General features: G+C 37.7%; 3 protein-coding genes across 3 annotated transcripts; 1 reads left to right on the top strand and 2 right to left on the bottom strand.

Moving 5' to 3' along the window:
- Nucleotides 1–1,413: 1,413 nt before the first annotated feature.
- On the bottom strand, nucleotides 1,414–2,621 carry LOC141820687 (transcription factor bHLH25-like). Its single transcript, XM_074708053.1, has 4 exons — nucleotides 2,586–2,621; nucleotides 2,033–2,485; nucleotides 1,577–1,948; nucleotides 1,414–1,488 (listed from the first exon to the last, which is right to left on the bottom strand). The coding sequence occupies exons 1-4, from the start codon at nucleotides 2,619–2,621 to the stop codon at nucleotides 1,414–1,416; spliced, it is 936 nt and encodes a 311-aa protein (XP_074564154.1).
- Nucleotides 2,622–5,319: 2,698 nt separating this feature from the next.
- LOC141820725 (E3 ubiquitin-protein ligase CCNB1IP1 homolog) lies at nucleotides 5,320–11,251 on the bottom strand. The gene is made up of 8 exons (XM_074708095.1): nucleotides 11,168–11,251; nucleotides 7,165–7,247; nucleotides 6,993–7,065; nucleotides 6,736–6,781; nucleotides 6,624–6,654; nucleotides 6,069–6,324; nucleotides 5,834–5,955; nucleotides 5,320–5,600 (listed from the first exon to the last, which is right to left on the bottom strand). Exons 2-8 carry the CDS (start codon nucleotides 7,232–7,234, stop codon nucleotides 5,335–5,337), a joined length of 864 nt encoding a protein of 287 aa, XP_074564196.1. The 5' UTR covers nucleotides 7,235–7,247; nucleotides 11,168–11,251; the 3' UTR covers nucleotides 5,320–5,334.
- A 2,370-nt stretch (nucleotides 11,252–13,621) lies between these two features.
- LOC141820644 (protein DETOXIFICATION 48-like) lies at nucleotides 13,622–15,374 on the top strand. The gene is made up of 2 exons (XM_074708000.1): nucleotides 13,622–13,735; nucleotides 13,845–15,374. Exons 1-2 carry the CDS (start codon nucleotides 13,622–13,624, stop codon nucleotides 15,372–15,374), a joined length of 1,644 nt encoding a protein of 547 aa, XP_074564101.1.
- Nucleotides 15,375–18,036: the final 2,662 nt, after the last annotated feature.

The following is an 18,036-nucleotide window of genomic DNA, read 5'->3' on the forward strand; positions in this document are numbered from 1 at the left end:
GCCCAATTTCAACCCAACAACGCCTATGTGAGGGCTTTTTCCCTCCCAATATTTGAATTTTAAACTAATAGATTTTTTATACTCAATTTCAAGTGCGGTTCTCTCCTCTTTAGCTCTTCTCTCTATTATCTTATTTAAGGTATTAAAAGTTTGTTATATCTTATAATTTAGAATGTCTTGTTTCAAGATAAAAGTCATTATATTTTGAAAGATAATTATCGATAACTATAAATATTTAGGAGGGATAATACTATCTTCAAGAAAGAAAGTGTAATTTTTTTATTGATCTTACAACTACTCCTCGAAGATGCACATCAATGAAGTTTGTCAACTATACTCGGAAATTACCAATCCAAAGAGAGTGTGTGTGTGCGTGCGCGAGCGCACTACGTGAAGAATTGTTTTCCAAATTATGTGTCTATTCGAACGAGTGCATACACTACTTACTACTTGAAGAATTGTTTTGTGTGTGTGTGTGTGTCCATTTGCTCTATTTTTAAATTTTTATATATTTTTGAATGATATTTAATTCCTATTTTTTATTATTTTAAATTTCTTTAAATATAATTGTTAAAATTCCTAGGCTAACGAGCCAAACTAAATATCACACACGAAATCAATCATTTGCTCTATATGCACCACAAACCATTACATCATATCTAGATCAATGGTAATCTATTGTCACCTCTATGCATTACAAACTAATGAAACTATTATTTGTAACATGATCTATAATTTGGTTTAATATATAGACTATTAAATAAATAAACTTTTAAATAGCTTTAAGAACTTCTATGTCATTTAATTAATTCAATTTTTTGAAATAAAAAATTACATGGAGTAACAACAAGGAATGCTAATCGTAATTTTAATAAAAAAAAAGGAAATTAGCAACGTACAAAGAAACTGATTTCTGAAACTTCTTGTCAAACTTCAAGTGTCCACGAGATGCTTGTAGTTGCCAAAAAATGATACAATTGAGAATTATTCATTTGGCACTAAATTAAGAAAGATCATTATTACAGTCTTCTGAAACAAATTAAGATTGTTATTGCCCAAATATAAGGCCACCATTTGTCTCTCCAAGTCAAGCTTCAGACTTCAAACATTCAATTTGAACCAGAGAGAGGTTTTAAGAAGGGGAAGATAAGAAAGGTTAAGAAAACTCAATTTCCCCATTGACGTCCTCAAACATACTATTAAAAGAAGACAAATAAATATTCCATTCTTCTCTTCTGAAAAACATGATCAGTAGCTTTAATTTAACCATGCAAAAAAAGATTAAGAGAGAAGAGGAAGTTGTAATCCGAAGACAAAAACATGCAGCAAAAACCAGTGAAAATGGTGGGTTTACCAATCCTTGTCGTCAGATAGATGCCTAGTTAAAAAGAAAACAACCATTCATTCACTTCCTCACATGAATTGCCTGAAAGCTGAGTTCAACTTCTTCACCAAATCTTTGGCTGTGATGCAGAATTCCTCTTCCATCTGCGGAAATCCGCAAAAAGAATTTTCTGTTATTTGCAGATAAAACCAAATATGAAAAAGCGAAAGGAGCAGCAGTTGAGGATCTTGCCTGAGTCATTACAGTGATGTCAAGAGAAGCTCCAGTGAAGGTCATCACATTCGTGTTCATCACCGAGAGGCGGAGCTTCTCGATCTCCGATATCACTCTCACCAACGCTCCTTTCTTGTTCTCGCAGTGAATCTTGATCAAAATGGACTTATCACAAACCTTGGCTTCAATCTCTGGAAGGGACTCGTCATGACCCTCATTGCAATTCTCGTCACAGGATGAGCTATCATCATCACTAGACAGCTGAGACTTCCTCACAAGCACTGCGGACTCGACATTCCTTTTCGCAATTTGCTCTTCCAGGGACTGCACCTTCTCCTGGAGCTGCTTCAGGTACTTGATGCCATCCCCAAGAACAGATGCCTTGTCCTTCTTTTGCATCAAACAAGTTTGAGAGATATTAGCGAAGATGCATGATTTTGTGCAAACCCAAGACCAAATTGTCGTTGTACATACCTTCTTTAGGCCTGGAACAATGGCGGATAGGGCGATGAACCGCTGGCTGAGCTTCTCCCTTCTCTTCCTCTCAGCCATGATGTGCTCCTGGTTATGAGAAGTTGTTCTTCCTCTCTTTGGTCCCTTGGCAACCGGCACATCCATCTCTTCTTTGGGCTCGGAAACAAGACTGCCGCGGAAGGCACAGACCGGGTTGCCGAAAGATAGGATCTTTGGGCCTGATGCTGATGCATCCGGCAGCAGAACAGAGTTGAGCTCGGTGGTGGTGGAAGAACTCCAGCTGTTGGTTTTGGCTATCTTCTTGGGTCTGACTGACGCATAGGAGCTGTAGCTTTCTGAAGAGGGGCATCGTTCCAAGTCGTGTCGAAGTGCGACTCCTAAATGCTCTTCTGCATTGAACTCGTGAGCCAACGAGGTCAACTCCCACTGTTCGAGGAAGCTGTGATCCATTCCCTGCCAATTCCACCAAAAAGAAGCAATTTTTCACTCATTCGGCTTCCTGATGGAACTAAAGGAATCAGAATTGCCATGTACCAAACTGCATAGTCCTTACCATGTCTGAATAGCATGGAGACTCCAATGCTTCCATGATGAGAAATTGGTTCTTCCTCTGCAAGAGCCAAATACAGACAGCAAATCAATCATAAAAGAGAAAGAATCGCAGGTCTTTTCAGCTACTTCAAATCAAAGAAAGCAAGAAAGAAGAGGCAACCTTGAAGCAGAAGCTAAGCACTTGACTTTGTTAAAACAATAATCTTCTTTTGTAATTTTAGATAGACCTACACTTTAATGTGTTGTTGATATATATATATATATATATATATATATATATATATATATATATATATATATATAGCTAGGAGACTGCTCTCTTTCTCCATCTCCATTTGGCCCAATAGTTTATTTATTAAGAAAATGCAATATGGTGACTTGGAAGTTGCTCTACAACAGCTAATGTACACAGTAGTCAATTTTATTTTATTTTTGCTTTTGTGCTAGACACATGCCATGCATTGCCTGTCGTGTCAGCAACTCAATGTAGTTCATAGCTTGATTACTGGAGAAGAAATTATTGATATATATGCCAATTTATAGCTGAATAATTGCTCTCAGAATTTTCTCCAAGATTGTTGGAGAGCACAAAGTGACTCGAAGAACCTCCAAATACTTTAATTTGCAGCTAAATTAAACAGCAAATTTCACTGGGGTTCTACTTCTACCTTTATTTTTGTAATATTTTATATCACTAAATCATCTAAGGAACTTCTACCAGACCCAATTGCCTAACATGATGAAGCAAAATATGAAGTACATTTTTAAAACCACAACTTGCTACCTTAGCCAATATAATTAATGCAGGTAATCCCTGCATTAATCTCGGATCTGAATCATTATTTTTTTCAGCCAGATGCAAAATAAATGATCTTGGATGCATCTCAAGGGCACATGAAACACCTATATATATTATGTCCAATAATACAGCAACTGGGCTGTTCAAAATGATACATGCATGCGTACTATGTACTCTCCATTTTATTTCTTGGTTTCTTTCCAAATGTTCTAAATTGGACGTCCCTCTTGAGTTATTTGTCATATAAATTAAGGCTCAATAATGCTCTAATTGTCCAGATGCACAGACATAATGTGATAGGAATGTACCAAATGATCCATCTCAGATCACATGTTACTGATCTAAGCATCTTAGCGTATCTAGTTTTGGTGTTAAAGAATGAAGTCAGACCATACTTTACAGCCAACAAGGACATGATTAACTGGTCCACCTTTGTTTAAACCTTCCATCTGTGAGAGAATCCAAAGAAATGAGAATGATTTTCAAGTAATTATTGGAGCTAAAGGAGAGAAATCATTTCAGGAATATGTACATTGTAAGAGTTTGATCGGATCTCATGCCCATGTGTGTGCGTGTGTTCTAAAGGAAAAGAAAAAAGAAAAAAAAAATCTGTGTTTTTGTTAAGGCGTCGTTATTTATTTAAACATTGCAGAATCACAAAAGTGAGGCCACGGGAACTCGGCAAGGGCATTTTGATTCTCGCGGATTGATTTATCATAACCAATTACAACTTGGTAGGTGTGTCCTTCATGGACAACATGAGTTGGGAACCGCAACTCGGCTAGTCAGGCGGAGCTACATTGTACGATAATGGAGTCGTACACTTGACATGGTTAGATTGTAAGTCAGGTATCACCTTCGGTGTAAAATGCCTTATCAGGGGTGGTTGTGCCGCAGCGTACAATAACTGTGATCATCAAGAGTTGTCAAAAGTTGAGATCAAAGAAGATCCGTGCACGAATATAGTAGCGGGTGATGATCCAACCGAATTTATCAGGATTGCATCAAAAGGGATAAAATAAAATGAACTTTTAAAACCAAATTTTAGCTGAATTGATCAATTTAAATTAACTTAGATCAAATAATTAAAAATTATCATTCAAAATTTAAAATTTAGGGATTAGAAAATTCGAATTTATTTCATAAACTAAATTAGATTTTCTTTAGAAAATCTTAAGAGAAATTAATTTTTAAAATAAATTTAAAAACTTAATTTTATATCTTAAAATTAAATTTGAAAAATAATTATGAATTTACTTTATACAAAAATTATTATTATTTATTGATTTAAAATATTTCAATTTTAGTTCCAAATTAATTTTTAAATTTTAAATTAATTTGAAATATCACACTTGTGAATGAATTCACAATAAACAACTTAACTCGAATCATGATCGAATATGCAATCACAAATGAGGCTAAATTTGGTACCAATCATAGACCTAGTTTAGAAAGACTAACTCTCAACTTGTGATTTTTAGATTTTTTAAAAAAAATTAAGTTAACCTATAGCATAAGTCAACTTGTGGTTTCTGTTCAGCAATCAATATTCAGTGTTAAGAGTACCAAGGCTTTTGGCATCCTCTCAAATTCCTATTTTAATAAGCCAGGTAAACATCTAATGTCTCTTTTCGTAATCGAAATATTAACTTCCCCTGTTTAAACACTGAGATCAAACTAGAGTCGAACAATACATATAAAGAGAAGTGAGGGCTCCAAGTTGTCTGAACAATGGAGACTAGTGTTCTAACCACGCTAGGACGTTGAATATCTGGTTAATCAATGGCATAAAGTTTTCAGATGTCTATAAAGAAGATCAAGTATTCACGTTGCTCATCCTTCTAGATCACTATATCTTTTTTTTTAAAAAAAAATATCAACAGAAAGTGCCTGATAAAAGGCCATGTTAGGGGAAAATGCCATCTCAAGACATGCCAGGGGTGTACAGGCTTCATGTGAATAAGCGAGCATGATTACGGGAAAGTTGGGGCCTCTTCATCGGTGAAATTATGAGGTTGCGCAGAGTTGCTGCGGGGTTGCTTATACCAGATCCAAATGGAGGACGTAGTTGCCTTCTTGTTCCAGACTCAACAGGACCAGCTGTTGTTTTTGCTGGTGAGCCACCGGAAAGTTCAAAGGCTTCCAAATTAGTGTTCTTTGTCGATGGCCACATCTCCTCTCTCCTTCCTGGAGTTTCAGGAGTAAAAACCAGTCGATCTGCGACAAATAAATCATCTGGTACTTTTCGAGAGAGCTTAAAAAGTTTCATTAGCTCTCCGCTTGATGTTATAATAAACTAGTCTAAACTAAAAAGTTTCATTTGCTCGCTGCTTGATGTTATAACAAACTAGTCTGAGTTCAAACCTAATAGTAAAGTTTTGGGAAGAAAAAAAAAGCAATAAAAACAAATTTAAAGAAGAATTAACCAAAATCCATCATATTAGCCGTACCTGAGAACAACTCTGGCTCAGTTCTAGCAAAAAATTTGTTGGCTGGTTGTATTGATGAACGTTTCATAGAATCATACTCAGTTCTTAGTTGATCATACATCTCATCAAGTTTTCTCTTCTGCCTGATTTTGGAATAAGTATGTTAGAACTTGAGCCATCCTCAACCAAGTGTAACACTGAAGGTAAATCATAGAATATGACTATTTAAATGAGCAAAAAAACTTTTGGAATCAACCTGGATTTTTCAGCATATTTTTCTTGCAATTCCTTCTTATCCTTTGATAAGTTCTCTATCTCTTGTTCCATCATTTGGCACCTTTTAGCTATTTTTTGATATGCAGTGTGTACTTGTTCCAGTTTTTCAGTAAACTTTTCTTGCATAACCTCACATTTCTGCCGGCACTGTGCAACTATCTTGTTCATCTTAAAGTTCATTTCAAGTTCCTTTTGTCCAATGTAAAACATTACACTCCTGTATGCACTCTTCATGACTGATTATTTTGAAGTCAAGGAAGAAAGATGAAATAGTTCTGTTTTGACAAAGAAGTTAAAGACATCATTTTCACCCATTTGCCAGGCTCCATTAAGACAACCATCAGACAGAGCAGAGCACCCACAGCATTGATCTTGCATGAACATGCAAAAGCATTATGAAAATGAGTAATTTACAAGTGTTAGAACTAGTGCAACTTTTAATGACTTCATGAAAATGAGAAATCTATATATTCCACACTAGTGGGGTGTTTTGAGAGTCAATCAATGGCATTATCAGTGAAAGGCTATGGGATACGTATTTGTGGAGAAACTCCAGCCATTGACATCTGCAAAAGAAGAAAAACCCAGTGTAAACTGGAGCAAAGACAGACATTGCACGTTCAAGCAATTAATCAAGCATATCTTACATTGATCCATTCATCACTAGGATTTATATCGACCGGCCTCATAAGACTGGTGACAAAACAGATGGTTAATCATAATAGCAAGAAAAAGACCAAGAACAAGCACACAGAGAAAAAAGAGTGAAGATGTCTCTCATAAACACAAAATGTGTTCCTTCCTCTAAAGCAAAATAGTTCAAAAAACATTAAACTCATACTTACTAGTTAAAAGTAAAAATAAAATAAAATAAAAGGAACCAGTGTTGAATAAAGTGTCACACCTTTTGGAGAGTACTTGATCACAAATTGGACAGGCAGCATCATTGCTTACTAACTTGTTTGCGTCTTCATTGCCTTATTCATAAGTTAAGGAAAATGATGTTGCACATTTATGTTGGAGACTGTATTTCAATCACTAAAGTTGATTGCGTGTTTGAAATTAGAAGCGGATACAGAAGAGATGACCACAAGTGGTCGATACCGCTCGACCTTCCAATTCTCTCCAACAAGCATTACACCTCATCACAATTGTTACTCTGGAAATAAAAATGCATAGATTAATATATACAGAAAAAGAAGAAAAAAAGACTTCTTGTTTCTCATCTAGCATACCTACTACATCAGACAATCAGTAGAATTGATTATATATGTATAAAATCAAAGAAATATTTTAGGACTATGTTTCTGAACAATAATAAACAGAAAATCTCAGGTCTAGAATAATACTGTTCTTGAAATACCTAAGCCATTGGAACCCTATATAAGAAGAATAACACAATAACTTTTTTTCCTCAAACCAATAATATCTTTGGTTTGAAGAATGCTCTGATATTATGGCCGGAGATTTGAGTTCAAAAAATGGATAATTTTGGACCTCAACAAGAACAAGACACAGGCCTACTTATCAAATTGGCCGGTCGCCTAGGTTCTTCCCATTGACTATAAATAGCCCCACATTCAATTGAGTTAGGTATGCAATTCCCCCTAAACTTTTTCCACTTATGCCTTGTCTCATATTTGTATTTGACTTGATCCTCATAGTGCAACCCTGCAAGGCACATTTCCTGTTTCTCTCTTCTCCTTGCAGATCTGAGATTTCCTACATCACTACTCTTTCTACTAGAGGCTCTCAAAACCATCTATAAAAATTGATAAGTGGCGAAAATAATGGTTTTATATTTCCTACTTTAAAACAACCTAACCAAAACTTCATCAACTAGATAACCACTATATGATATTCCCAAAAGATCCCAAAATGGCTATATTTATCATCTCCAAATTTCATAACTATGGAAAATATTTTCACACAAGTACTAAAGCTTAGGGCTATTTGGAATGGAGAGAAAATCCCATACCTCATGGCGCAGCACAGTTACTACACACTGAAATTGAAAGTTAAAACAAACCCTTGCTATTTATTAATGACAATAAACTACAAATTATGCCCATGAAAAACACCACTGAGCAGTGGAAATCCTCCAATTGAACACATATCTGTTCTTTTTAAAAGAGAAAGTTAGGTGCCACTTAAATTGGAGAACCTTGGTTGATAAATTGAATGGATCTCTAGACACCATCATCACATCCAACAAAAATCTTTAATCACAGTTTATTGACTTCGGTTATCACAAACGAGTCTGTTGCATAGAAAGAATTGCTTTGGACCACAAGACATATTCATTAAAAACAGTCCATAATCTGTTTGGCCTCTCAAGTTTCAAAATCTCAATTTGGCCCCTGAATTTTGTACATCTTTATCTTAATTCAGTCCTTATAGCTATTGCATGTTTATCATCTGAATTTTAAAAAGTCCTAAGTTGCTAATGTTACCTAATGTTGTTTGAAATTCCAACAAGAAAATTTTTCCTCTTGCCTAATTGGTATAAATCAGTTGTGATGAAGATCCTTCCTAGCTTAGTGGTTCTCCTATTCTTGGCTTGTTAAGCGAGATGATTTGGATATATGGGTATAGATCTGATGCACAATGATCATCGTTACCATGGGTCAAGTAACTTGGCTTTGTGGCCCGGGCTTTTTTTCACAACCATCAAATATAATCTCTTTTCTAAGAGTGTTGGACAAATGACTGATCATTGCCTTCAACTTGACATCCATGTATATACTTGAATTGTTAATATTTGTATTTTCTATTTATATGTTGCGCTGGTCAAGTCAATCCCCTCATCTTCAATGTGCTTATTCACAGATGAAGATAGTATTTAAATATAAATATACAAGAACATCTCTTATTAACTTTAACGATTGTAATTTTGCCTTTAATGATATGTTGATTTTATCGCAGGTGATCATGGTGATTGCATTAAAATGACCAACCAAAGTACAAATTTATTAGAATTTTCAAGTATTCAAGATTTATGTATCATAGTTTAGGTACCATATGCATTGAACCTACTAACGAAATATCAAAAATGAACCTAATGAAGTTTTACTTAAGTACTTAAATTCAATGGTCAGTGGACGATTTTCAGAAACCTACTAGAATGTTTATGAGCCAATTCGTGTACCTAAAATTTTCCAATGGAGATGTACATATAACTTAATATAGGCAACGTAAAAAAAGAATGGTTAGACTTTGGCATGAAAAATAAAATAGACTTTTATATGTTGAAGAAAATATCTTCCACTCTGTTGGAAATGAAAATTGTATTAACTCACAAAAATTATATTATACAGTCTTAGTTATATATACAGTGTTAGTTATATATGACACCTCATCTAGAAAATAAGGAAAGATAACTTATCAAATCTCCTTAAAAAAGGAACAATTAAAATAGGAAAATAAATATAAATAAGGAAGCAAGAATATTCGACACATTCTTTCTAATTCCAACTCATTCAAAGGATTAAGTCAATTAGAATGACAGCAATATCGGAGGATTTCTTGACAATTTGGCCAATTGTCAAAATGATGTGATGGTTCAGAGTCTCAATTGGCCAATAAGATTTGGATATGGCTTTAGAAGTAGTAGGCTTAAGAGCCAGGACAAAATATTTATTTAAATGTACAAACTCACGTGGATCACCTCCTAACCATTTTTCGAACGTGATCAACATTTGAGAGCGGGCAATGTACAAAAATTTTTGGTTAAACAGAAGTCAATAACACGATATTGTTTTAAAGTGACACAACTCGACCTCTTGATTTGATCTTCCCAATTCAATGCATTGATAAGAAAATATATATATATATAGAAATATAATAAAAATGATGCTTGTTCTTTAATCAAATATCACACAAATATATTCAATGGATGATATACTATTCAATGATTAATCTGTAGAAAACTATTATTTTGACTCATGTAATTGAGGATAGGTATAGCTGAGCCATCAATATTCAGAGAGTCATATTAAAAATAAAATAAAAAACCTAATTTGTGCCAAATATCATGATAAGATTTGGCGTGCAAACGTGCAGACACCAAAATATCATGTACCAAATCATACAATTCCAACCTGGGAAGGCAAATGAGTGACCATTTACTAGCCATGACTTCCTTACTCCTTCAAGCTTAGGTTACTACCAAGCAGTCTTGAAAACTAAAAAAGGGTAAAATTTGCTAAAAGAATTGACTTATAATTCATGTTAGAAGTCAAGCAAATCAATATGAAATATATAAGCGAAAAAGTAGAATAACAGTAACCGTAGGTAAATTGACAGCATTTAATTCATACATGATGCAACAAATAGTGAAACTGGATTTGAAGTTAATATTATTGTGTGCTTTTATTGGCAATTTGGTGATGAAGTATGAACCGATCAAATTAAATTGCAAGTCCTGATCAAGTTTATAATGTATGTTGAACCAACTGGAGAAAAATACCACAATTCATGGAGGAAATAATCAAAGTCAAAGCGTCTACTATTAGAGACAAATTGGAAAACAGACTCTCATTGACTTGAAAAGTAAACTGAAGTCTTCGGTACTTTTCTGTAGGTTATGTATTGAAGGATCATACCATTTCATATGATTATGAAACAGAATCAGGTGCAATGCATAGATCAAATGAAAGCATAATTAACTCAAATACTTGTTCAGATTTGAGTATTGTACCCTCGTAACATGTCTTTCCAATTGGTAAATTCAACTGAATGATGGTAGAAAGTGCTATAAAACAAACCACTCAAGAGTATAGTAACTCATTGTTTGATATTAATTTTTTTTTCTTCACAAAAACACCATAACCAACTTCTGACAGAGATAATGTTAACTAATGAGATTACCCATCGCTCTATATTGAAATAAAAAACATATTGAAGCCAAGAGGTCACTGGAATAGTAGACTTTGGTACATAGAACGAATTTAGCAAGAAATCCTAAAAATATGTGGCCGTTTTAGTATATAGAATCTGAATTTTGATCACCATTGAGTAACTGTAAGGTAAAAGAGGACCCATGAGGTAATAAACAATAAAGCATCAGAAAATCATTACCAGGAAAATATATTCCAAACTTCTCTGCAGCATCCAGGAAGTGCTCAACGTCAACCATTCCAAAGGAAACTTTTTACTTAAGCATCTGAAAGAAATTAGAAAAAAAATAGTATATCAGAAAAAGGGAAAATATGTAGAAAATAAAATGTAATACTAAAATTTCCCGTGGAAAACAAACCATTCGTTTTATTCAAATTAATTAACCCAAACTTGACTTGAGCACAATGTTACTTGACCCAATTGATTTCACGCACAAACCGCCATCCCTTCTCGAATCCTCCCCATCACTCAAAGCACCTCGGACCCAACCTCGAAAGCCCTATTCGGCATCAAAAACACAATATCGAGGCAGAAGTAGAAAAAGGAGGAACTATCCTAATCCTGCCGCAGGGATCGCACCAAAACAGAGCCCTATAATCTGATGTCGCTTCTACCACATCTCTTAGCCAACCACACCGCCATGAGATCGGAACAGACACATTTGAACTGAACCAGCATTGAGGGAAAAAGATGAGAAGAGAAGACCCACCTCAATCTATATTCAACTGCAGCACCCTCAGATACAGAAAATGTAGAACAATAAACCAAGTTGCAATCCCAATCTAAGCACTAAAAGTCTCCACCCGAACCAAAACCAGCATCTAACAATCTGGAAACAAATAGAAAGAGAGAAAGAGAATCAGAAGAATGGAAATAAGAGAACCTACCCTTCACGTTGCCGGATCAGATCTGACCAGGATCCGGAAAAGGCGAAGCATAAGAAGTGAGGAAAAGATCAAGCAGCAGGCAATGAAGAGGAGCAGAACGCCCTTACCTTATCTGGAAAGACAATTCGGCCTGAACTCGCCGGAACAGTGGATGAGGGGCATCAGTTCCCGCACTTCTTTCGTCATTAAATACATAAACTTAAACCCTTAACACCTAAACCGGTTGTCTTGACCCTTCGAGCCGGTTCGGTCTTGACCCGACGAACCGTCTCAGCTGCTTCCAGCCTGTAAGTCTCAAATTTAAAAACGCAAAATGAAATTTTGAATTTATACAATGAAATTATTGCAAGAATTATTTTTCTTGCGGCTTTCATTTTAAATAAATATTTTAAATGATTATCATAAAATAAAATAAAAACTCAGGCCCAATATTAAATTGGCACTAAAACAAAATAGTCCCGTGATTAGTGTAATCACAGAGTCAATCAATCAGGTAATCACCAAACAATTAAATTAACTCGTGAAAAGATCAAATAAACAACTGTGAGATCCATCAATAACTAATAACAACATTATTAAGAAACAAAATCTACAAGGATCTCACATGTGTGTGTATAAGTCATGTTGTGGTAGGATCAAAATGGATTAAATATAATCTCTTAATTTATTGATTAAGCTTGCACCACCTGAGGATATATAGCCGAATGATTATGAGCGTTTGGTCAAGGCCAAGAGGAAGCTTGTTCAAGCTCAAGGTGACCAAACTTTCAGTGGCGTATGTGTGCATAAGGAAATATGTGCAACTTTACCAAACTTTTAAAAGAAAACTACATAATGCAAGATGGTACAAACGAAATACTACCACTAAAATCTCCACTATCATCGACTTACACATGTATTGGACGACGCAAGACACATCGTTAATTCAAACCTTGCACTGCATGACAAATAGTTAGTTAGGATAAGAGTTGTGTCTGTATGCATGCCAAGCATCCCCTTGCCACTGCACACCATTCGCCATTAGTCCATTACTGCTTCCCATCCAGCTTCTGTCCTCTCAATCCGCTCCAGCTTTAAAATATAGCACCCTCCATGTCTGTTTTAAAAGGAAAGATAACTTGGTGTACGTGAGTAGGCTTAGAAGTCGACCACTCTTCTGAACTCATCCCAAAGTGCTACTCACGAAATCTGCAGTTGGAACTTGGAGTAAGAGGGTTTGCCTCTGAAGCGTGTGGTAAAACAAAGAAGGCTGACCGTGATGGCACACAACCACCATAGCCATGACCAATACATATCTTACACGATCAGGTGAAGTCGGTCGTCAAATGTTCAAACAAAGCAGCTGGAGAGAAGGAAAAGCTTTGAACATCAACGATTTAGTCACTGACGTTGATTTCGGTTCATTCATGACATCATCAGGATCAGGATTAGTTTCTCTTTGGATGAGGACGAGTGACCATCAGGCAATATTCCCTGCCTGTGTATCGAATATGCACTCTGATTCGACCGGAAAAGGAAGGTGACTGGATCGAGTCGGTCCGGTTTTCCAAAGATTGGTCGTGCAATTGACCGTCTAAACAATGGACGCGTGTCCCTCACTGCTCCTCCTATTTAAGTGCCTTGCTCCCTCGCATTCCCAATTTGAAGAAGAAACAAAACGCTCACTGGATACGACTTCGCCCACCTCCATTATCGCCTTCCATTGTTGGCAGAGCGCCAGAGCAGAGCTTATCGCGGTCAGAAGGAGATGTGCAATACCACTCCGTCCTCCTCTTCTCCCCCCTTTCCTTCACTCGCCAAATCTCATCTTTTGAACAGCACTATTCCTGATGACCTCCATCGCCATCCGACTCTCTCTGAGGTTAATCATATGCACTTTATTAATGCATAGTTATGTATTTTACATGCACGCATTCTGACTATGGTCGATCTAATTCTGCTCCAATCTGTTGTTTGAATTGGTTGATTAGTTAGCGGATGAGATGCGCGCCATCGGGAAGATATCGGTGCCGGCCGCCGTGACGGGGCTCATGCTTTACTCGCGCGCCATGATTTCGATGCTCTTCCTTGGGTACCTCGGCGATTTGGAGCTGGCCGCCGGTTCGTTGGCGATTGGGTTCGCCAACATCACCGGCTACTCCGTGTTGTCCGGGCTGGCGATGGGCATGGACCCCATCTGCGCACAGGCCTTCGGCGGCAACCACCTCAGACTTCTCGGCCTCACCCTGCAGCGCGCCACGCTGCTGCTTCTTTCAGCCTCCCTTCCCATCTCCCTCCTGTGGCTCAACGCCCGCTCCATCTTGCTCCGCTGCGGTCAGGACGAGAAAATCGCCTCAGCCGCGCACATCTTCATCACCGCCGCCGCGCCCGACCTCCTCTTCCTCTCCTTCCTTCATCCGCTCCGCGTCTTCCTCCGTGCGCAGAACATCACCCTCCCTGTCACCTACTGCTCCTTCTTCTGCGCCGCGCTCCATGGCCCGCTAACTTACCTTCTGGCAGTGCACCTCCGTCTGGGCATCGCCGGCGTGGCCGCTGCCATGATCTGGACCGACCTTAACCTCCTCACCTGTCTGTTGCTCTTCCTGCTCTGCTCCGGAGCGTGCCGCGACACCTGGCCCGGCGGACCCTCCACCGACTGCCTCCGCGGGTGGCCGGCGCTGCTCCGACTCGCAGCGCCCTCGTGCGTGTCCGTCTGCCTCGAGTGGTGGTGGTACGAGCTCATGATCATCTTCAGCGGTCTCCTCGCGCACCCCCGTGCCGCCGTCGCCTCCATGGGCATCCTAATCCAGACCACCTCCCTCGTCTACGTCTTCCCCTCAGCGCTCAGCTTCGGCGTCTCCACGCGCGTCGGCAACGTGCTCGGCGCCAACCTCCCCTCCAAGGCCCGCGCTGCGGCCACAGCGGGTCTCGCCTGCGCTATCGTGCTCGGCCTCGCGGCGACCGCGTTCACGGCGTCGATGCGGCATCAGTGGGGACGGCTGTTCACCCGCGACGCGGAGACACTGAAGCTCACTGCGCTCGCGCTGCCCATCACCGGGCTCTGCGAGCTCGGGAACTGCCCACAGACGGTGGGCTGCGGCGTGCTCCGGGGGAGCGCGCGGCCCGCCACTGGCGCTAACATCAACCTCAGTTCCTTCTACCTGGTAGGGATGCCCGTCGCCGTGCTGCTTGGCTTCGTCGGCAAGATGGGTTTGCTGGGCCTGTGGCTGGGACTCCTCGCGGCGCAGTCCTCGTGCGCGGTTCTCATGGCCTTGGCACTGACCAGAACGGATTGGATGGCGGAGGCAGAGAGAGCCAGAGAATTGACCAATTGCCCTACTTCTAATTCATCTTCAACCATTCCAATTACTGTTCCTGCTTCTGATGACATAATCGATACCACAAAGGAAACAGAGAAGAGGCCCACAGCTCTACAACACGTCTTGTCCATGATTCATGAAGAGGTGAAGATGGTAACCAGTGATGCAGAAACAGCTCCTCTCATTCTCTGTGTCGATTGAACTGATTAATTCATCTATTCATTTATTTTCCCTTTTTGTTTTATAATCAGGACTTTGCTTGTGAACCTAATCCCACTCGTTCCTCTGTTTTTATTTTTACCTTAATTCACTGACTGAAAGCTACAACCAAAACTAATGCGAGGAAGATCATAGACAGCGACGTCAAAAGTTACGACTTTTTGCGTTGAATGCTTACTTTAATAATTCCCCTGCTGTTCACAAATTGGAGAGTAGATGCTGCCGTCACTTTTTAGTACTTTAGATTTAGTAGTTTTTTTGGAAATTGATTTTTTTTACTGGTCGAAAAAAAATGAAAGATTATTGTAGCTAATTTTTTAATAATTAAAAATTAAATAAATTTATTGTAATCAAGTTTCTCTTTTAATGAGTGTGGTGGCTTCACTAGTGGAAGATATTGATGTTTCACTATAATAAAAGGTGAAATTCATCATCTCAATGGCTCCACAATCATACGTGAAAAGATAAATCAGGAAATCACAGTTAACCCTTGTCCACTGTAGTAAATCTGTCTCGTAGTAACTAACTCAACATACTCCAGGAGTGATGCTTCACAATTTAAGGAGTTGGAAGAAGATGATGTGATATCTCAACTTCATCACATGTATATTCTACACTAGAGTATTGAACATCATGATCGAGTTGTGATACCTTGCCTTGGGTTCAACAACTTTAACTTACGGGTTTATAGTGATATGTGGTTCCTTTGTTGGATTCTATCATACTTCAACTCCTTAAACGTTAAATTTGGATTCTTAACAAACTTAACCCTAATATTGACTTCAATCACAAATAATGATTTTTACCTCTTCCTAAATGAGATAAAAATGCAAGAGAAGATGATACATTATCAAGAGCTTAAAGAGCCAAAGCCTTTTAATCATTGTCTAAATTCTTAGATTCCTTTAGAAATTGACCTTAATAGAGTGCAATAATAATGAATGTGTATGATAAGTTATTAGTACATAAAAGCTGTTGACGGGCTTATATATCTTTGGTTCACCTTAAAAGGTTGTTTTGGAAGCCTTCAATGATTGTATCACATCTTCAGTTGATTGATTACATAAAATTAGATATTGAATTTCAATGATATAGCTAGTTACTTAACAAACTTTAGTTAATATTTCGATGGTTAATATAATATATACTACTAACCATCGATTAATAGATTGTTAATTATCCAAAATCTCTTGCTTTGCTTTTGTTGACTTTTATATTGTTAGAATTGTATTAAAAATTCATTGATTTTATTAAATAATAAAGATAGATTTGCACATGCATTTTGATTCCAATCTAAAGGTAAAATGAATCAATCAATGACTACAATGCATGGATAAAAATAAAATTTCATGTCTAAAATCTTTGATTGTACATTTAAAATTAAATTAAACATTTGGATCATAAACCTAGTGCCTATTATTACTGTGTTATTCGATCTAGATTTCAATTATAGTTTTAGTATTTTAATTAAATATATATAGTTTAGAAATGAGACTTAGTTATAGCAACAAAAAAGACCAAAAACAAGATAAAACAAGATAAAATAGGACTACTTGGTTAGCAGATTTCAATTATATTTTTAAAATAAGATAAAATTTATTTAAATATAAATGATGATATAGAGGACAATTTAATAATAATTCAGACTTACGAGCGCGATGTCGTATATATTAGTCAGAGGAAAATTCATGCAAAAGGGAACGAAGCCACGTTTGGTTCAAGAAGTCACTGTATGGTCAACACTTGAATCATTCCTCCTCCACTGATAAAGCAAAGCATGCAAGAGCTAGAGGCATCAGTGGAAGGCTTGGAGACTATCAAAATAAAGGCTTAATTAATGCATGCTCAAGGCACGACGGGTACGTACGTTGACCAAGTGCCGCTTTCATTGAAAGATGATGAGTCCATATACTTGCCTGGTGGAATGTTTTGCCAGAGAGGTAGAAAACTAAAGGAGAAACGCAAGAAATAGCGAGGGGAGACCCGTCTCCTCCAGAAGCAGATGTGGAAACGCAAGAGGAGCTCTCTAATTTTTTGGTGAAACGCAAAAGGAACTCCCTAATTTTTTGGTGAAACGCAAGAGCATCGCTGTTTGTGCAAACTCTCTGTCCATGGATAAGCTTGGACCATTAATCCACGACCATATCTATGGTGCGAGGCTTGTTGTCGAAGTCAAACACATTTAGCTTCGTCAACAGTGGAGAGCACGGAGGAGTCTACATCTGGTTGTCCACAGTAGGAAAGCGTTTAACTAGCATCACATCATGTGCGTTAACAAATGCCAAAGGAAGATGAATCCAGACATCCAGTGCATGGGAAAGATAAGCTGACAAGGCAATGGTAAAAAAAAATAAAAAGGAGGAGAGTGACAGACCACGAACACGTACGTAACTCCAATCCTGTAGAAATGAGAAAGGAAAAAGCGAACAAGCTAAGCAAACAAAGCCAGAAGGCAGCGTTGGGAAAAACATAGGAATGGAAAAGAGATGGAAATGAATGAGATTTCATTGTGGATGAAAATTTAATTTTACATTGAGATTTTATGACTTTATGATTGATTGATAATGTATCGTAATTATTTAAGTTGTGAGGGAGAGACTCTTTTTCCCATGCGGATTGCAAATATTTAGGGTTACAATTATAT

This window comes from Curcuma longa, unplaced genomic scaffold (genome assembly GCF_044706935.1).
Source record: "Curcuma longa cultivar G26 ecotype Majalengka, Jawa Barat unplaced genomic scaffold, ITB_CL_G26_1.1 utg509_np1212_2302976_RagTag, whole genome shotgun sequence".
NCBI lineage: Eukaryota > Viridiplantae > Streptophyta > Magnoliopsida > Zingiberales > Zingiberaceae > Curcuma > Curcuma longa.